An 18,490-nucleotide genomic window follows, 5' to 3' on the forward strand; every position below is an offset into this window, starting at 1 on the left:
ACCTGTCCAAGTGCATTACTGGTGTCGTAGGCCAGTCGCACATCTAACCTGTCTAGTATGAACTGATCCAGCTCTTGAAATACCAGCGATGAAACCTCCTCCGACAGAGAGGACCTCATGGTAATAGAACCTCCTACAGCTTTGTATACATCCCCACCAAAATGAGTCTGACATTTCTGTATGACAGCAGAGAGACTGAAGATGTACTCCAGCATGAAAGGACAAATCTTGCGCAGGGAAGGGTCTTTCGCCAGTCGGAAGATGGATAAGGCGCGGTCATAGTGAGAGGGAAAGGGTTCCTTGAAAAGCAGGATCTTCATGAGAGCCACATAGAGCTCAGCATCGACTAGATCAGACTCCGACGGTGCCTGCACTATAGCCTGAGTCGGGATGACCGATAAATGTCGCATTAATGATATGAACTTTTGTCGATCATATTTATTCGTCTGGTCGTAAGAGAATGCGCGAATGGTTCTCAGCATACGTTCTTTTCCCAGAAACGTGATGGCGCCGTCAGGGTGAACATTCTTCAGAACAACAGCGTTGAAAGTGTCGGTTTGAGCGAGGGTCAGCTTGGTTATGGTGAATGTGAAGAGATCGTCAGGTGATCGGAGGAGGTTCAGATTGATCGACGATAGATCAGTGCCCTCGGGAAATCGGAATCCGGCACCCCCATTGACGAGCTTTGATACAGGTCGCTCCTGGGGAATCTTAAGTAGGTCGCTGTTCACTGGCCCCAACGTTTCGAACATGGGTAGCATGTTGGACCGTAAGACAACTGCAATACGAGGGCTGACGACAAAGACACGGTGGATGTGATCACCTGACGCCGCTAGTCCCTCCCACAGTCCAAAAACATCGTTGCTCAGAATAAATTCTGATGTCTCATGAGCTTCCCATATACAAAGAAAACTCATATCAGCCTGGAGGTGGTACGCAAGGGCCGGGTAATGTTCCATGTTGGGATCAATGTTGGTCAACATCTCTAATTGAACCCTTCCCATTCCATGTTCATCATATATCGCCTTGGCATCGTCGAGGATCTGCGAATGAGGAGTATCCAAGTAGTAGCGGAGGACACTCAGCCACACATCTGTGTGAGTTCGACATTGATGGTTGGCTTTATAGCGCTCCAGCCATTGCCGAATTGTGGGGCCTCCACGAGGATGATCTGCATCGAAGTATGACCCTCCCTGGTTGCGGTAATGCATCACAAACATGAATTTCCGTAGCCGTTCAACATCACGACGTTTAAGAGTGGCATTGCCACTAGCGAGGTTGGAGTGGAGATCGTTAATGACCACTGAGGCATCTTGCTCTAAGAAAGAAAGCTTTTCCTCCAGCTCATTGGCGTTGCTAGGGTTACTGGCGTCTTTGTAGAGGTTCTTGAGTCCGTAAATGGACCCGATGGAACGAACGTCGAGGCTCCCTGAGGCCAAGTCATAGTAAAGGACGTGGTCAGGATCAACATGGGTACGACGCCACTCTTTTTGGCGCTCCGTCCTGGTCCTGTAAAAATTGGTTAAAAATCGACTCGGCGAGGCACAAGTGCTTCCTTACTTGCGGGGACCAACTTGAAAATTCCGCAATATGAATCTCGGGATGGCATGGTGGAACTGGTCATCTCGCCTGCGCACTGGAGGTGCCCTACCGGACGATGCGGCTGGCTTATGCTTAGCTCGACGAGGCATCAGTGTTGGAAGTAACAAAGTAAAGGCCAGAATCACGGGAAGTGGTAAAATAGTCTCACGCATACGCCTCGTTTTGATTGCTGGGATCGTAGCGCTTAGATTCCGTTGAGATGCGCAACCTTGCAGGATCGGAATGCCAGATAGGTTACTGATATATTTAAAGGCGTTTAGTCATATTCAGGTTCCAAAAGATGTTCGCAAATGTCGTCCACAGTGACCATAGACTGATGAAAAACGTAGGCAGTAAGAGGCAGTAGGCCGGGTTCAACGGGGCTGCGTGATGGGAAGGCTGAGCAGTTACATAAAGTTGCAGTTTCGAAGCGTGTTGACCAAATAAAGCCGGAAGTTAAAACAAGTTGCAAAGGGTGTGTTGGAAATCCTCGGTGGTGCGCAGGGTAGACTCCAGGCTGGTAAGGCCAGAAGGTATGAACTTCTTATTCTACAGCTCCTACAGAGCTTGTATTTATACTCTCCAGACTTATATCTAGAATTTACTACAACTTTCTCTTTCTCTCGAGCTCACTCATCAACTCTCGGCATGATGCCGGATTGCCCTTTCTAGAACTTTCCAGCAAAATCCCAACAGGGCGACTCACAGAGCTGCAAACACAGGGATGTTCTATAACATATAAAGGCTCAAATGTAGTCACGGATGACATTGGCAGACGCAGAAATAGAAGCCGCGCACAGACAAGAAAAAGTGGAGCATTCTCCACGTGGTCGGAATTTTCGGGCCGGAAATTTATGGGTCTTTACCTCTCTTTATCAGTCACAACTCACTAGCACTGTACCAGCAAGCGACATGCAAAATTCATTCTCAAGCTACGACAATGAGCGTTCTGTTCTGTGAGTATTGAGATATCAGAACTGCTATCTATACCCGGTACCTTGCACTAAATATTTCGCATAAATAATTGGACACAACTCCACACGAATGAAGGGACCAAGGCACATACACGTTTTTCATAGTTGGTATGCTTGAGTCAAATACTGACAGTGTATATACTCATAAGTGTTTTGGGGTGAAGTATCATCGCTCTTAGTAGGTATCTAACTTATTTCTCACTGTTCCCACTTCGACTCTGACCGTAGTTGGTGTATTCAAGGCATCTCTGCGGGTATCGTTGGATCTTGAAAGGCTCTGATATTAGGATCCTTTCCTATATATTTCGGAAATCAAGGTGGGACTAGTTCGAATCATTGTCCTCTTCCCTATCTCATACGTATCAAGATGGCAGAGTCCCTTCCTCAAGAACTCGTCGACGCAATAATCGACGAAGTTCACGACTTCAACGATCTCAAGGCGTGCTCTCTCATATCTCACGCTTTCTCCTCGCGTACCCGTGCCATTCTCTTCCGTGAGGTCAGGCTGAGCGGCCGATCGCAACTCGGTGCATTCCAAAGGTTTTTTGAACTATGCATAATATCTCCACATATTCCTTCTTTCGTGCAGACTCTCTGCATCCACGGGTATCATCGAGGTCCCACCCTCCTTCGTCCTACACCCGATACCGTTAACGCTATCCTGCAATTCATGCAGTCTCAAAATCATCAAATTTTACGACGTCACCATCAGCGATTTGTGCGATGGATCCCTGGCACGGCTCTCATCCCACCCTTTCCGGGAGATACATCTTTATGACGTCTTCTTTCACGAGAACGGGTTCGACCAGATGTGCGCCGTCTTACAAGGATCTCCAGACTTGGAACGGCCATTTGTACATCATACTGGTGCGATGAGAGTATCGATGTTTAATGGTGACGAAACCAGCCAGCCAAGACTGGACCACACGCACCTTACGCGTCGTGGACCTCGTATCCGAGACCTGAGCATCGTGAGCAGGTATTCATACAGGTGTCCCGCCTTCATCGAAGCGATCCTGGATACGAAACCATGCCCCGTGTCTATAGAAAAGCTGCGACGGTTTGCGTTCAGTCTTAGCAAGACCATCGACTTCCAGCATCTCGCCAAAATGCTCAGACTGACATCGGCCACCCTTCGGGTTCTCTCGCTGACATTCAACTGTCGTGAGTATTTGTATGTATCTCTTTATCTTATATTCTTACCAGAATTATGGCAGCAAGCGCTTGGCATTCTCTCCCTTTGAGTGGGCTTCCTATCGTCAGAATTGGGCATTTGCGAAAGGTTGCTTTCATGGTTACATCTGGGCGCGATGGAGTTCATTACTTACAATGGTGGATCCAAAGCCTAGGGAGAGTAATACAGTCCGATCAAACTCCCGCTTTACGGGTCATGGACATCGAATTGGGTCCTTCATTGTTGCGGAACCCAGCATCGCAGCCAGCGTGGGGCGAGTTCGACCAGATCCTCTCAAGCGCCCCATTTGACGAAGGGTTCCGAATGCTGACTATAAAAGTTCAGAAGAGATCGCCCGAAGACGTGCGGGAAGAAAATACGCTGCCTCTGTTTCCGGGGACCCCAGGAGCGAGGTCCTGGGAAAACACCGAAGTTAGGGCCAGGAAACTTAAAGCTCAGTTCCCTCGGCTTGAAGGGAAGAGTAGACTTTCTGTCAAAGTCATAAAGTGCGTGATATGCTCTTCCTTTTGACCAATCATAAAAACTCACTGCGGGTTGTGTTGTGCAGGCTTTAAATCCAACGTCAATCGCAACCAAATACGAAAATATTGATTATCTCATAAATGAGGTAGTTTACAGACTCGAGACAATGTTTGACCAGTAATGTTCAGTAAATGAATGAATTTTTTACATACACGGTTCATTTCCCTACTGATTGCACAACAGTTTTAATATCGTTTCACCCTACTGGGCCACAGATCACCCATTGTCGTGTTCCCTCTCAATGTCAGCCTGGGTCAGTATTGGCCCTAGGCGTGAGTGAAACTAATATCAACCCTCGAGAAGATGTCAACTAAGGTCACTCTTCAGACCATCCAGTACATCAACTGATCTTCACGTCGCTCGATGCGCATGCTCACTGCGCAGAATGTCAGTAACCATCATAATGTCCCAAAGTCGGACTGATGCCGACTCCCCCAAAGCGATGTATATCACTCAACTCTGTAGGCTACTGTCGTCAGTTTATTCACTGTCAGCCGGTCTCAGTAACGTTCAATGCACACTCTGGAACTTTGGATGATACGACCTGGCAGCCGACTTCAACGTCGCATATAATATAAGTTCTCTCGCGGCTCATTCAATATCAGTCGGCCGGCACCAGTCTACCATGTACCGCCTGGATGCCATCTGTCGTCCATCTGTCTTTACCGCAAGGATTTTCTTCGCCAGCTCCGAAACGTCGCTGCTCAATTCCGAATACAACGTTCTGGGTCTCTAAGCGTTGCTGTACCGACACTTGTCTGGAAAGACAAGCGTGGGATTTATCTCCTGATTGGATCGTCTCCGAGTTGCAGCCGCATGGGGCATGAAGGTAAATCAACCATCAAATCGCGGTACCGGGCTGAGGCATTTGGCGAAGTTAGTAATAATCGACTTTTATACTCCTTTAATACCCGACACCAATAGAATAATCTATCTTTGCTATCACCGAGTCGTATTGAACGAGAGTTCTGGAGATTGTAGTAGCTGGCAAGCAGCGGACTTCATTTGACCCTGAGACCGGCGTAAATGAGTAATGGCCGCCGCCGTTCCCTGACCTTTCCACGTACTGCAGCACCATCATGTTCATCCTTTATATTCGCGGGGACATCTGGAATTCGTCAATCTGCTGCCAAGAAAATCCCTCAGTCCTCTTGTGGACGCTACATAATCCCAAATTCGTCGTCATCAACTTCGCGTGCTTACTCATTCAACTAGTACAGTCAGCAAGGGATCTTGTCAGCTTCTCATTCACTGGTTTCGTCGTTTAGGTTGGTAGGATTTGTGCCTCGTCAGCAGTGAGAAGTGTAAAAGTAACTTCGACTTCAGAGCAAGCTTCTGGTGAGTTTTCCAGCTTTGTTCCCTTTTCCGTGTCTTAGGGATAATTTCTTCAGTTTGCCCTAACGTATCGGAATGAAAAGGTTTGTATGTTTTATCCACTGGGTACAATGGCATTCGTTCAACGTTCAAAATTGAAGAACGTAGCCTGGTTTCTGGGCGATTATCTGGTTGTGGAATATCTTCCCCGTTTCTGTCACAAGTTGGTTATGGGAATGTTTCACCGAAACGTGTCAAAGAGCGCACATTGCATTTCATCTTCCTGTAATCGTCTCTCTTTCGTAACCCAGACTGACTGTTTCCTTCCAGTATCATGTCAAATGGTGTCATTTGTTGTAGTTGTGGTCACACCCTCCAGGTGAACACCTCCCCAAACATCTCGCTGTCACCGCAACTGTCCCGGCTTCTCTGCACCAACGACCCTCCCTCTGACTTGCAGGCTGCCTGGTTCCGCGATGTTGGGTTACCAAATCTTCGAGACGACGTCTCTCAGCTTGACGACCGAATACGTGATGTTGGAGTGCTGTTGCACCAGCTCGAGCAAGAGCGAGCCCATCTCCAGACACGAGTCGACACGTTTGCATGCGTGCTGTCCCCCACCCGACGCATTTCAGAAGAAATTCTCACTCGCATATTCATTTTCGCCACCGTCGATGGCACATGTGATGCTTTAAACACTGCTGCAAGTCCTTGGGTATTCATGCATGTCAGCCAATTTTGGCGCAAGACTGCTTCTTCATGCCCGTCTCTGTGGTCTAGACTGCAAATTGCTACCGTCTTTGGCCGTAGAGACCCGTCGTCTCTCCTTTCCACAGTCCTCCGCCTCTCTGATCAAAATATAAAGCATCTTGCGTTTACTTGCGACGACGATTATTCCTTTATCGTCGACTCAGATCATGAAAAGATGTTAGCAAATGTTCTCCGGGTGCTTTTGGAACATTCCAGACGCTGGGAACGCATTTCATGTGCCCTTCCCGCCAACGTGCTTGCGCTGCTCTCAATTGCACGTGAACATTTTGACTCCCTAGTATCCATCTCGCTGCAGTGCTCAGATTCTGCAGAGCTACGGACGCTCGATGCCTTCGAGATCGCACCCAAGCTGGTGGAAGCATGTTTCGATGGGTTTCATTGGAAGACAGAGATTCGTTTACCGAGTCATCTTACCACTTATTGCGACATGCGACTACAGGGAGACATCACGCTTACTCCATGTTACATCGATATGGTCCGGCGAAACCTTCGGTTGGAAACCTTCAGGGTCAATCATTGCGACACCGAAGGTTCATCCTACCCGATTCCTCAACTATCGCGTGTCACGCATACATCCTTGAAGTGTCTGGCGGCATGCGACAACCTCTTTTTAGACAACCTGGTGCTCCCTGCCCTCGACACCATGAATATTGAGCCAGGGGACCGCCGCGAGTGCCCTCCCAGCGCCTGCATAGCCGTCCCAGACCTGATCGTTCGCTCCCAATGTTCGCTCACATCTTTGTCCCTAACAAACGCTGCTCCAGACAGCAATTTCATCCATATCCTACAGTTGACCCCCCAGCTTCAATCTCTCCAACTCAGATTTCCTCTCTGGATAGACAGCTGCTGGCTCTACGAATCGCATATGAAGACGCTGGTAACGCGACTGGCCAAGGTGACCCTCGTACCTCAGCTGCGGGAAATGCGGATCGAAGTTGGGAGAAGGAACGAGCTCATTGACGAGCTTCTCTTTTTGGATCGGTCGTTCGTCGATCTGATCCGTGTGCGGTGGGGTTTGGATTCGTTCTCGTTAGTGCGCTTTGAGGGATGGTCAAAGTGGACGAGGTTGGATGAGCATCATTTTCAGGAACTGAAACGGATGAAAAGGGAAGGACTCGAGGTTGTTTTCAGGACGCCGAACAAGGGTGTGATGGTAGATCGTGTTTGACTTATTGTGATCGTTTTGTTATGTTCGCTCTCGATAATGTAGTTTTTCAAACTTCCAGGGGTGCTATCATGGACGTTCACTCTGCTTCGTCGACTTTCTCCAGTGATGGTTTCAAACAACTTTAATCTCCTGCTATTTACTGTCTAGTCGTCCATGAAGAGGGTACTATTGTGGCTGGTGTCAAGCTCATAAACTCGATATGGCGAGGCAAACTCCACATCCCCTATGATCCCTCGAGCTTCATGATGGAGAAGATGAATGGGACGTGTCATTGACCTTGTCTAATTACATTTGTAGTAATCGACGACAAAAAGTTCATCTCCTCGACATTGGGGGCGGTGAAGATAACCGAAAGAGCAAGGACCACAAAGAGAGTAGCGTGAGAAGCAATGGGGATGAGGATTACGATAAACCGAAACCGAAACTCGCCCGAGATGCCTGACGAATAGATGTTGAATGCCAAAAACATGCCAGTTACCGGTAAGCACCTAGAGAGAAATAGCGGAATCGGGATCGGCCGCGTAGTCATTCCTAATCGTTCAGAGTTCCAGAGTGTGTACTGAAAGTTACTAAGAGCGGCTGGCTGACATTGAAGAAACTGACGACACTAGCCGCCGAAGTTGGGTGATATATATCGCTTTAAGAGACCAAGGCATTTATGATAGTTACTGATATTCTGCACAAGGGGCATGCATAACAAGGGTCGAGCGACGTGAAGATCAATTGATGAACAGAATGGTGAATGGTCGAAACAGCAGTGAAGAGGAACCGTGATTGACATCAGTTTCGCTCAAGCCTAGAGGCATTACCGACGGAGGCTGACACTAGTTTAAACCACGACAGGCGATTTGTGTACGGTGCAGAAATTCACCCCGCCGGGCGGGGGGAAAAGATTTCCAGCCTCGATCAGCAGAAGAATGCTGAGCATAATATTGAAAGAAGTGCTTGATATCCTTCCAAAGAACACGTTTGAAAAGGCTAGCTGGTTCCTGTTTTTTTCTCGACTACGACGTACACGCCGCGCCCAATGTGTGAACAATAAGCCCCATCCAAAGGAAGAGGCTAGGCCGCCAACTTGATCTGATATGGCTGTCTCTAAGATGGTTGAGAGGCATACAACGATGCCAAAGGTTGAATGAACCGGTCGAAGTTTAGGTTTTTTTTGGTGGTTCTCTGCGGCGCGTTCATGATAATGAAAGAATACATCCATCGTGTGCCACAGTGGCTGACAGAATCTGACAAATTAATGATGCTGCTTATGATGTCATAATACCGGATATAAGTTTAAACGCCGATACATTTTCCCTCTTGGCACCCAGGATGCGCAGGACGGTGGCTGCTGCGGTTCACCGTTTTACCATGAGAATATCATGGGCATTCTGGGCGTTCTTCTCCACCTTGCGCCAAGTTTCTCCCTACGCGATTCCTACTTTTATCTTCATATTCATCTATAACCAGGTCTATCTCTACTGGCTCGCGACCGTGGGTATGGGATCATGGACACCGGCTTGGCCATCCAACAGGACTCGCCTCGTCTTTCTAATGGTATCGATCCCGACGTGGGGTTTCGTCATGCTAATATGGACCATTGGATACACCGTTCTCAGGACCGCATGGGTCAGAAGAACGTCGAGAGGGGAGTACTACGAGGCTATCGAGTTGGACTCCGAACCCCGCAGCAGTCGAAATTTTCGTCGCGGATATGTCCAGTACAGATGGCATTTGGAGGTGCTGGTATACTTATCTCTATTCATCTGCGGACTATTCATGTTATCGACTTATGAACTGCCCGGAGACGTGCGATTCAAGCCCGACATTCAAGCTGCGGTAAAGTCTCCAAGACCTGAGGGACACGGCAACGGAGGTATGTTGACAATCACTATGCGTTTCGACGTCTAATTCCAGTCACAGAAAAGGTCTTTATTGGTGCCATGTTTTATAACAACGAGCACGTCGTACCATATTGGTGTGATGAAGTGATCAAGCTCATCAAATATCTTGGCACGGTGAGTTTCATCTCAACAACCCACACTTCACGCTCATTTCGTGCAGGACAATGTCTTTGTCTCCACAGTCGAGTCCAACAGCAACGACAAGACACCCGCGTTGCTGGAAAAATTCGGTTCTAGATTAACTGCGCTCAAGGTCCAGCATCGAATACTGAATCACGACACATCAATTACCCGTCCGGAAAGCATGGATACTGCACCGCCGCGGATTCGGTTTCTTGCTGCCGTCAGGAATAAGGTCCTGGAACCGTTGGTGGAGAATGGCGGTTATGATCGCGTTATTTTCAGCAATGATGTCTTTATCGAGTCAGAGACGATGCTTGAGCTCCTGAAGACGCGCGACGGAGACTACGATATGGCGTGCGGGATTGATCTGTCCTATTGGGGGTGAGCATTCACCTTGCAAAGTTATCATCATCTCTGACAACGCACTAGAATGTACGATGCCTGGGTCCTCCGAGACCGGCTAGGACGACTAGTGTCATCATTATGGCCCTATTTCCTGGAGGATGCCGGGATGCAGGCAGTCATGAAGGACGAGCCTGCGCCTGTCTTTACCTGCTGGAACGGCATTGTATCCTTCCGTCCAGACCCGTTCCTCCCCGTTAATCTGCGTACCCCTGGGCGCCTTTCAACGGCACCCCTCTCAAAACCGCTTCCCCCGTCCCATCCATCGTTTGGTCAACCTGCAGATTTGTCACCTGCCCAGACACCACCCATGTCCTTCCGCGCGTCAGTGGAGGGAGAGGAGTGCTTCTCATCAGAGTCGTTCCTTATGCCGTATGATATGCGTCGTCGATTCGAGATGAACGACATTTATCTCAATCCCAGAGTGATTGTGAGCTACGACTGGAAATTCTATGTCTGGTACAAGTGGGTGCTCCGCCACTGGATGGTGAAGTGGTGGATAGAGAATGCGGAGAACGGGAGCATGATGCATCTAGCGAAGATGGTAGTAGGGGAGGCGAAGAACATCTGGGCCTGGGACGGTGGAGAATGTCAACCGGTGAGTGACAGAAAGAATTTTGCGTGTTGGCTGTTCATTGGCTGATCTTGAATGTTCCATAGTGGTGGTGATGATCTATGATAATTATTGCTTCTATTTATTCGGGGAACAACACTAGTGTTTGGAAATTGAATCACGACACCGTTTATTATCTAAGTATAAAGTCGCGTTTAGGCCTGATGGAGCAAGAAGAAAGTCGCTTGATGGCGCTGCACTTCCTCCCAGTGGCAGTCGTAACTGAGTCAAGATCGTCAGTTCTGTCAGGTCAAGCTCGACTGGAAAATAAAAGGTCTCTCACTTCTTCGTTGTAAGGTGCGTTGATGGCATTGGTAGGGTTGTAGTACTCTCAAGGTCCGGCTTTGTACTAAAAATAGAAGATTCAAATTAAAATCTCTCTTATTCGGTACCACGTGATCACGACATGCATTGCCAAGTCTGAAAGCAACATACAAGCGGCGTACTCCACAGAGAGCAGGCAGTCTTTCAGCCTATGATCATAATGTCGGTTGGAAAGCGATAAAAGAGATAATAGCACATCGAAGAGCCTCACCACCACCACCACATAGCCACTATGTTCTCCCGCATCTCTACTCTTACCATCGTCGCCTTGGTTGCATCGTAGCTGCTGCTAAAACCACCGTCACTGTCACCAATGGAAAGTACAACTCTGGTTCCTTCCAGTGCTGCAAGTCTGTTCAGGACTTGAGTCCAAGTGGCCCAGGTTCTCGTCCTTCCTTATTTAGTCATTTGCAGCCCAGCACTAGCGCCGTACAGAGCGCCCTGGCCGCTGTCGGCATTCCTATTGATGTGTTACAGCCGACGTGTACGTTGTTCTCCTTTGCCATACACAACGCTTATGTTATTTTTTTTTTTGCAGCGGTCTCACTTGCGACCCCATCACCGTCATCGGTCTGGGGACTACTCAGTGTGTTAACCAACTTGCTTGCTGCGACGATGACAACTACGTGAGAGGGTTTTTCGGATATGTGGATGGCGGCCCCGGTAGACTTATCTCTGCTCACAGAACGGTGTCGTTGCTCTTGGATGCACTCTTGTTAACCTGGGTGTCTAAGTCCGTTTAGTTTTGATACCTTAGATTTATCTTTAAAAAATGCATTTTTCCAACATGTATGGGTATCCTTTCATTCGTTCAACATATACACTAGTACACACAGTACGGGTTATACATTCGTGATGGTTTATTTAAGGTCCGGGGTGCAACAAGACCTTCGTATACCCATCAATTCTCTTGTCGAATTTTTCATATGCCGATGGGGCATCCTCAAGCGGCAGGTTATGCGAAACAACGAAGGAGGGTTTCGCCCTACCAGCGATGATCAAATCGCGAAGATAGCGATTGTAGGACTGTCATTGAAAGCCATATCAAAAACCTGAATATGGAATCTAAGAAAACGGACCGGACCTTGACGTTACACTGTCCAGTTCCGATGGTCAGACCTTTTTCAAAGAGCTTTCCTGGGAAAGGAATTCCGATAAGGGAGTTACTCAAGCTAGAGGACGACTTACCAAATGGGAAAGAGATGTATCCCCTTAGTATAGGTTTGTGAGTACCGGCCGATCCATCGCATAGAAGACCACATGTACGCACTTGGCGGCAGCAGAGTCAGGCGCACCAGGATCTGTCGGTACGTACAACCCGGGTATACCCAATCCTCCGGTAGGTCGGACAACTTTGATGAGCGCCTCGAGTACCGCGTTAGGTTGCTCAGTCTTGCCATCGCTAGAGGTAGCTTGATAACCGACAGCTGGAAGAAGCCTATCAGCATTCATACCAACGAGGAAGTAAACGTGTACCATCGACTCCGCGATCGACTTCTTTGCTACAAAAAACAGTAAATCGGGCGTCATACCAATCTTTCGAGGTCACCCTTACCCTCCTCTCAGCTTGATGATTTGATCAGCGGGATCGCTCTCGGTAAAGTTAATCGGGATGCAACCAATTTCCTTGGCCTTTTCCAGGCGCTCTGGGACGCGATCAACGACGTATACCTCAGCAGCGCCGCGTATCAAAGCAGAGTAGGCTGCCATCAGACCAACTGGTCCAGCGCCAAAGACGGCAACCGACTCTCCCGGACGAAAACCCTGATGATGAATAGGTTGAAACTCAGGCTGTAGAGAGGACTAACTGAGATTTCAACGCCATGCCATCCCTACGAAGTCGTTCAGTACCGAGATAAGCGGATATTGTCCAGGCATACCGTCGGGAAAATATCAGCCAGGAGGGCAAAGTCTTCTTCGTGCTCGGTGCCGAGTGGTAATTTGAGTGCGTTGAAGTCGGCGAATGGAACCCGGACATATTCCTATATGTAGTATTATACTACGGTCGTCATGAATGGCAGTGACGACACGTACGGCTTGTCCACCTTGGTACGGTCCCATTGCAACATAGCTAAGTGCATTCTCAGTAATAAACCCAGAACACGAGTAGTCGACTCACCCATAGGCCCTAAATCAGGTTCTCACGTGTCAGGATCCGAGATTAATTATAGAACGCGTACCCTCCGGCCTGGTACGTATCAGAAGTGGTACTATACCGCCGTAATGGCGACACTCACGAAACCTGGATTGACGTGGGTGCAAAAAGCCGAACGGCCCTCTTCGCAGTTAAGACAACGCCCACAAGCAACGTTAAATGGCATGACCACTCGGTCACCAGTCTTCAGCAGCTACAGACCGTCATGGTTGGTATCGACCAGAAAAAGCATCGAGGAGTGAATATACCGCGACCCCACTTCCGACTTCCTAAATAGATGTTACATGATCATGATCTCTTCAGATAAACCGTCCACACCTCGACAATACCCATACTTGGAAAAAGAACAGTCAGACGTGATATTAAGGTCATGGAAAACTTGGAGGGCATACTTCTCATGGCCGAAGACTATACCAGCTTGCGCTCTGGTACGCCCTTCATACATATGCAGATCACTGTCATGATATTTATCAGCAGGAATCAATGCCGAAACACTTTATACCTTCCGCAAATGCAACTAGTGGTCACTGAAAAGATATGTTAAATCCTCGTCTCACTGCCAGATAAGACAAAGGCGCGCCTTTGACAATGACATCATCGGCATGCTCGATAGTAGGCTTTGGAACGTCCTGAACGGTGACGCGGAATAGACTTTCGTATACAACAGCACGCATCATGAGTGAATTTTGGCAGGATAGGATGATAGGATGAGAGCTAAGCTGTGTGAGAACATCTTAGTACAAATAGCGGATTAAGTCACACCTTCATCATGATACCCAGGCAGAAAAGTAATCCGGATGCGAGTCACATGTGGAAGACCGATTGCTACTGCGCCATCCAGGTGACCCCAGTCGGGCCAGAAGTAGGGAAACTGTCCGAAGCGGTTAACTCAAGGGCCGATACCACAAGTGGCCGAAAGAGTTGTTCGAAACAGAAAGAATGGTACCGAAGTCGTTGCATTGCTCCCATATCAATTGCCAAGGTAACATTGTATTCACCATTATTAGAACCGAAGGTAGATGAAGGCCTGCTGTTCTGAGAAGCGTTGTCGAGTCTCGACTACATAACATTCTTGGTAAGCAACTATTTCGCATCAACAGAAAACTGACGAAATTAACGAATAACAAGAAAAAAATTGTCCTGAGCACAGCAGAATCCATAATCTAATCATTTTCCGTTGCATTTTGACCAGTGCCAACCAGTCAGCTGCCAGGAGTGTAATATCGTGTCAGGCCTGTATTCAGAAGCCTGACGCCCCATCACTCGGACCGTCAGAGCAGAAGAGAGGGCCAGCTAGTATGTAGCGCAGTTTTATCCTGATAAATTTGAACAGAAGCAGTGGTAACTTCTTGATGCAACAGCGCCAGTACATAGAAAGTCCAGAAAGAGACGCTGAATTGAAAAGGACAACTGCATCTCTCTCGTCACAGTAGTATGTTTCAGATTAAGAAGTCACCAGAAAACATAAAGGCTGTTCTGTCCGATAGATTTATCCGGTATCGGAAAGGAAGGGAAGGATCTAGGAAGGTATTGGGCTTCTTCCTCAGGATTTTCGCGATTGGCTCGGTTACTACAAGTGAGACGAAAGCCCATTTTTATGACATTCGTGTGGCCGTATGTTCCTTGATTGGTGTGCAGTGTGAATCACTGAATACCGCCAGGTGGATGTAGTCGTGTCACGTCGTCAAGTCAAGCCTGTGTGCCCCTTTCCTTTTCGGTAACCAACCGCTCACCATTATGAAATCAAGCCTCGTACTTTCATATAATACATCCGTTATCCGTTATCCGTTATACTAAAGGTATCCTTTCTGTATGAACAAGAGCACCTTCTCGTTGCAAAGATCATCTGAGGGCCATTGGGTATTCGTCGGCAGAAATACGGAGTTTGGCGCGAAAGATCGAGCAGACCGAGGGCGAGGCTGAAATGAGGAGTTCGGTACACTGTCCATGCTTCTAGCTCCTCCCGCCGGCGAAGGACACGCTAAGTGATTCAATAGGTTTCATAATCTCTCGGTTGTGGAGGACTATATCCATGCCGATGACTTCACCAGTAGTTCTCTCGCCTCTCTGTAATGACCATTTGACGTTCATTACCATGACGAACCTGTATGTTCTCCCTTTCCTGTCAACCATATCGCATTCGTTGAACCCATTCCTTCTTTTCATTCATAGCAGACATTGAACAAAATCCGAACTCTAATGGATCATCCCTCATCCGCATTTCTCGTCATCCGTGGCCCTCGCAGCCCGAACTTGGTCAGCAGAAACTGCGTGCATTCAATCGATGAGGTGATTTCCCAGACATCCCGTTCTACCAGTAAACATTATGAGTGGATATTTATTTAACAGGCTCAACACTCGGACGGTCTCTACTCTCGCGGCGCTGTTTACTTCGAACTTTATCACTTCTTAAACAAAAAGACCCTCTCCGTTCAACTGGCTCCTTTTCCCAGGCCTCGCATCCAGAGTCGTCTCACCTGCAAACGTTACGAAATACTTATGCAAAAACACGGGCATGAGCGGTGATAATGGATTTACGCACTACTTTAAAAACAGCCTCCCCCAGGCCATCTCTCCACATATAATGTCTGGCCAATTTATCGCTTCTCAAGACGGCACGCGTATCTGGGCTGAGGCTGCAGGCACCCCAGGAAAACCACCCGTCGTGTTCGTTCATGGGTTCCTCACCTCGGGCTTGAACTGGGCTCGCCAGTTCGGGGATAAGAGGTTGTTGGAGAGTTTGTACATGGTAGGATTGTGTATTTCCTTGGTGTATGCGCAGAGTTCTAACGTTGATACTTCTAGATTAGATATGAGGTGAGCTGGGAGTTATCCTTTCCTCGATCGGGTCGGCTTATTCATTTGGATAGATTCGTGGGCACGGTCGTAGTGACCAGCCGGAATCAGAAGATGCCTACGGCTCTGCAAGACACGCAGAGGACTTTCAGGCCGTATGTGTTGCTTTCGGAGTAACGAAACCCATCGTCGTTAGCTGGTATATTGTTTTATTTTCCCTTGTCTGCGTATCATTAGTCTTCCGAACCCAGGTCGCTTGGTGGTATCATCATACCCGACCTCTTATCTCGTTTCGGGACATCCCCGCTCCCTGTAGCTGGGCATATCATGCTCAACGCGATCCCATGGCGCTCCATGCTACCGGAGATCCTCACACCCTATTCTACTACCATCCTCCTCCCGCTCTCCTCCCCCGACCTGCCTGATTTCCAGAAAGCATTAGAAGGGCTCATCAGTGGGTTTTTCTCCCCGGGATATTTGGCACAAGTGTCTTTTGAGGAAAAGTGTGCTTGGGTAGGGAGTGCGGCGAGTATGGTGAGTTTTTTTCTTTCTCTAGTCCGTATGATGATGTGATTTGATGGTTTGCTAAGAATGCTGCGGCGAGGACGTTCTCGATCTCTCGTACGCAGGATGAGAAGGCTTTGCGCTCTGTGTCGAGGGATTTGCCGATTCTATGTATTCAGGCCATGGGGGACACGTTGATGGAATCGGATAAACATGAGGAGTTTATGAAGAGGCATTTTGGTGACAATTTGGAATATCGACGGGTTCCGGGAGGAGGCCATGCGCCGTTCTATGAGTACCCGGAAATCGTGAACCCGATGATTATTGAGTTTGTTCGGCGTGTCACTATAATACAGAGCCGATTATGACGAAATATGCCATGCTTACTCGCCTTCTGTTGAAGTCCATGGATTGGCCAACCGTCCTCGTTTGTAGGAGAATTGAGCAACTTGTTTCTGATTGTCCTTCGTGGCTTTAAACTTTGGCTTTGTATGATCGAATCAGTCTGTCTATATGACCCCATAACTTAGAAGAAGCAGTTTCGACCTTCCTGCCAATGGGTATATACTTCAAGTTCTTTAGCATGCCCCACACGGATGTGAGAGCCTCATGCAGCGTGCGGAACAGAGGATAGGGGACAACGCACGACTCAAGGCATTTTTGTTGGGGGCTTCCCGATGAGGAAGCGAGAGTAATACAACACCACATTTACTTCGAATATATAACACCCTCAGATCTCTTTCTTTACCACAAAGATCTCACAACTTGAACATATTATATTTTGATGATCACAAGCCCCACGAACTTCATGGGCGTAAATATGGATCGTCGTGCTCCTCAGCGAATAACTACATCCAAAGGTGTTGTTATCATCCTATTTTTCTCGCCAGCGCATAACGCAGCTCTTGTTGAGCGGACCATAACGTAGAGGTAAGCAATATTGACGTTCAGTATGGAATGTTGCATAGAAAGGAAGATACGTCGGAATCAGCCAATTTCTCATGGCGCTAAATTCGGTGGATTCAGCACATCGGAGGTATACAGCTGCGCTTGAGAAAGCGTCAATTAATGTTCGCTTCTTCATCTGAGCCTCAGCGAGTGAGGTTTATTTACCACCAGTTCTCATATTTCCAAGCCCACGAACTCTTTGGGGGTGGGGGGGAAGAGCATTATTCGAGTGTATATACGGCAACTAGCCATGAGACTGTCTGTACACCGGTATGGACTTCTCTATCTTCCGTTGCCTCCGATGCCAAATCTGGTCACAAATGTGGATTCTACATCGTGATATTGATGCCGATCCTTGCAATCCATGGACATGCTTTCTGTGCGACTCTGTGCGGAATCTGGTGGAAAATTTCCTGCTTGACATGTGGAAAACTTCGACTTGGCGAAAAAATCTCCCTATCGCTCAGAACTTGTACTCGTCAACACGTCTCTCGTCACTGACCTGATTAATGACACCATGTCTATTGACTGCGTCGAACCACGGTTTTGCATGGTGAGTGTCAGCAACTATGCCCGCATGCTTGACTTCTATTCGTATTTTTGTTTTTTTATCTCAATTAACTCGGTATTCCTCGGTGTTTGAAGCAGGATACCGCTAGCATATGATGGTGCTTAGATTTTTCATTGACATCGTACCCTGTTCGGCGTCACAGTGTATCGACATTTTTCATCACAATGGAAATATATGACCTTCAGACGTATCACAAGGTCTCATAAATCCAGAGATAGAAGACCCTATACCTCTACCAGAAACCATTGTTGAGCTCAATTGGTGGTGGAAATACTGGTACGTTGATATAATTTCGCCACACCCTGTTGTTCAGTGCGCCTTTTCTATAGCCAGCTTCTCAGAGAACCTGCCGCCGAGTTTAATGGTGTCGCGGTGCTCGTCATTTTTGGGAACAGGCATTAATTGCCAGGTCAGTTTGTCCACTACTACAGGCGCGGCATCCTCTTCTAAAGGCGTAAGTGGGCTTCTGGTACATTTCAAGCCAAGGTATTGTGATTGATTATCTCATAGAATTACCTCTTGGTTTGCTTTGTGTTGTAAGTAGAGAGCAGAGTAATGTAACAGAGAACTAGAATTAGCCTCTCGAGAGAGAAACGTTCTACTTAAATACATTTCGTATTACTTCGAGATCTTTCTA

General features: G+C 47.8%; 7 protein-coding genes across 7 annotated transcripts; 4 read left to right on the top strand and 3 right to left on the bottom strand.

Annotated features, from left to right (window-relative positions):
- Nucleotides 1-395: 395 nt before the first annotated feature.
- On the bottom strand, nt 396-1,691 carry BT62DRAFT_894361 (uncharacterized protein; the record flags this gene model as incomplete). Its single annotated transcript, XM_043183172.1, has 2 exons — nt 396-1,503; nt 1,561-1,691. Coding segments are annotated over 2 exons (1,239 nt in total), but the record flags the coding sequence as incomplete, so codon positions are not given.
- A 1,343-nt stretch (nt 1,692-3,034) lies between these two features.
- Nucleotides 3,035-4,581, top strand: BT62DRAFT_134869 (uncharacterized protein). The gene is made up of 3 exons (XM_043179807.1): nt 3,035-3,719; nt 3,773-4,235; nt 4,298-4,581. Exons 1-3 carry the CDS (start codon nt 3,365-3,367, stop codon nt 4,302-4,304), a joined length of 825 nt encoding a protein of 274 aa, XP_043040194.1. The 5' UTR covers nt 3,035-3,364; the 3' UTR covers nt 4,305-4,581.
- A 913-nt stretch (nt 4,582-5,494) lies between these two features.
- Nucleotides 5,495-7,659, top strand: BT62DRAFT_134895 (uncharacterized protein). The gene is made up of 3 exons (XM_043179808.1): nt 5,495-5,610; nt 5,664-5,690; nt 5,917-7,659. Exons 2-3 carry the CDS (start codon nt 5,683-5,685, stop codon nt 7,523-7,525), a joined length of 1,617 nt encoding a protein of 538 aa, XP_043040195.1. The 5' UTR covers nt 5,495-5,610; nt 5,664-5,682; the 3' UTR covers nt 7,526-7,659.
- A 1,166-nt stretch (nt 7,660-8,825) lies between these two features.
- BT62DRAFT_932153 (uncharacterized protein) lies at nt 8,826-10,724 on the top strand. The gene is made up of 5 exons (XM_043186300.1): nt 8,826-9,389; nt 9,437-9,531; nt 9,578-9,921; nt 9,970-10,540; nt 10,603-10,724. The coding sequence occupies exons 1-5, from the start codon at nt 8,885-8,887 to the stop codon at nt 10,609-10,611; spliced, it is 1,524 nt and encodes a 507-aa protein (XP_043040196.1). The 5' UTR covers nt 8,826-8,884; the 3' UTR covers nt 10,612-10,724.
- Nucleotides 10,725-11,743: 1,019 nt separating this feature from the next.
- BT62DRAFT_895197 (GroES-like protein) lies at nt 11,744-13,708 on the bottom strand (the record flags this gene model as incomplete). The annotated part of the gene is made up of 15 exons (XM_043183208.1): nt 11,744-11,905; nt 11,964-12,016; nt 12,068-12,090; nt 12,150-12,306; nt 12,356-12,381; nt 12,435-12,643; nt 12,688-12,711; nt 12,760-12,861; nt 12,914-12,961; nt 13,111-13,227; nt 13,283-13,303; nt 13,353-13,368; nt 13,427-13,489; nt 13,537-13,551; nt 13,605-13,708. The coding sequence occupies 15 exons, from the start codon at nt 13,706-13,708 to the stop codon at nt 11,744-11,746; spliced, it is 1,140 nt and encodes a 379-aa protein (XP_043040197.1).
- A 130-nt stretch (nt 13,709-13,838) lies between these two features.
- BT62DRAFT_134984 (uncharacterized protein) lies at nt 13,839-14,342 on the bottom strand. Its single transcript, XM_043179809.1, has 2 exons — nt 14,144-14,342; nt 13,839-14,093 (listed from the first exon to the last, which is right to left on the bottom strand). Exons 1-2 carry the CDS (start codon nt 14,215-14,217, stop codon nt 13,919-13,921), a joined length of 249 nt encoding a protein of 82 aa, XP_043040198.1. The 5' UTR covers nt 14,218-14,342; the 3' UTR covers nt 13,839-13,918.
- Nucleotides 14,343-15,618: 1,276 nt separating this feature from the next.
- On the top strand, nt 15,619-16,702 carry BT62DRAFT_919933 (alpha/beta-hydrolase; the record flags this gene model as incomplete). The annotated part of the gene is made up of 5 exons (XM_043184187.1): nt 15,619-15,783; nt 15,840-15,851; nt 15,905-15,985; nt 16,068-16,364; nt 16,421-16,702. The coding sequence occupies 5 exons, from the start codon at nt 15,619-15,621 to the stop codon at nt 16,700-16,702; spliced, it is 837 nt and encodes a 278-aa protein (XP_043040199.1).
- Nucleotides 16,703-18,490: the final 1,788 nt, after the last annotated feature.

The sequence above is a fragment of the Guyanagaster necrorhizus genome (genome assembly GCF_019112545.1).
Source record: "Guyanagaster necrorhizus MCA 3950 unplaced genomic scaffold BT62scaffold_12, whole genome shotgun sequence".
NCBI lineage: Eukaryota > Fungi > Basidiomycota > Agaricomycetes > Agaricales > Physalacriaceae > Guyanagaster > Guyanagaster necrorhizus.

Coding starts and splice junctions, on each gene's coding strand:
- BT62DRAFT_134869 (XM_043179807.1), top strand. CDS start 3,365: ATGTGCGCCGTCTTACAAGGATCTCCAGACTTGGAACGGCCATTTGTA. Junction 3,720..3,772: donor CTCGCTGACATTCAACTGTC/GTGAGTATTTGT, acceptor GAATTATGGCAG/CAAGCGCTTGGCATTCTCTC.
- BT62DRAFT_932153 (XM_043186300.1), top strand. CDS start 8,885: ATGAGAATATCATGGGCATTCTGGGCGTTCTTCTCCACCTTGCGCCAA. Junction 9,390..9,436: donor TGAGGGACACGGCAACGGAG/GTATGTTGACAA, acceptor TTCCAGTCACAG/AAAAGGTCTTTATTGGTGCC. Junction 9,922..9,969: donor ATTGATCTGTCCTATTGGGG/GTGAGCATTCAC, acceptor ACAACGCACTAG/AATGTACGATGCCTGGGTCC.
- BT62DRAFT_134984 (XM_043179809.1), bottom strand. CDS start 14,217: ATGCAACGGAAAATGATTAGATTATGGATTCTGCTGTGCTCAGGACAA. Junction 14,094..14,143: donor TCTTGTTATTCGTTAATTTC/GTCAGTTTTCTG, acceptor AATGTTATGTAG/TCGAGACTCGACAACGCTTC.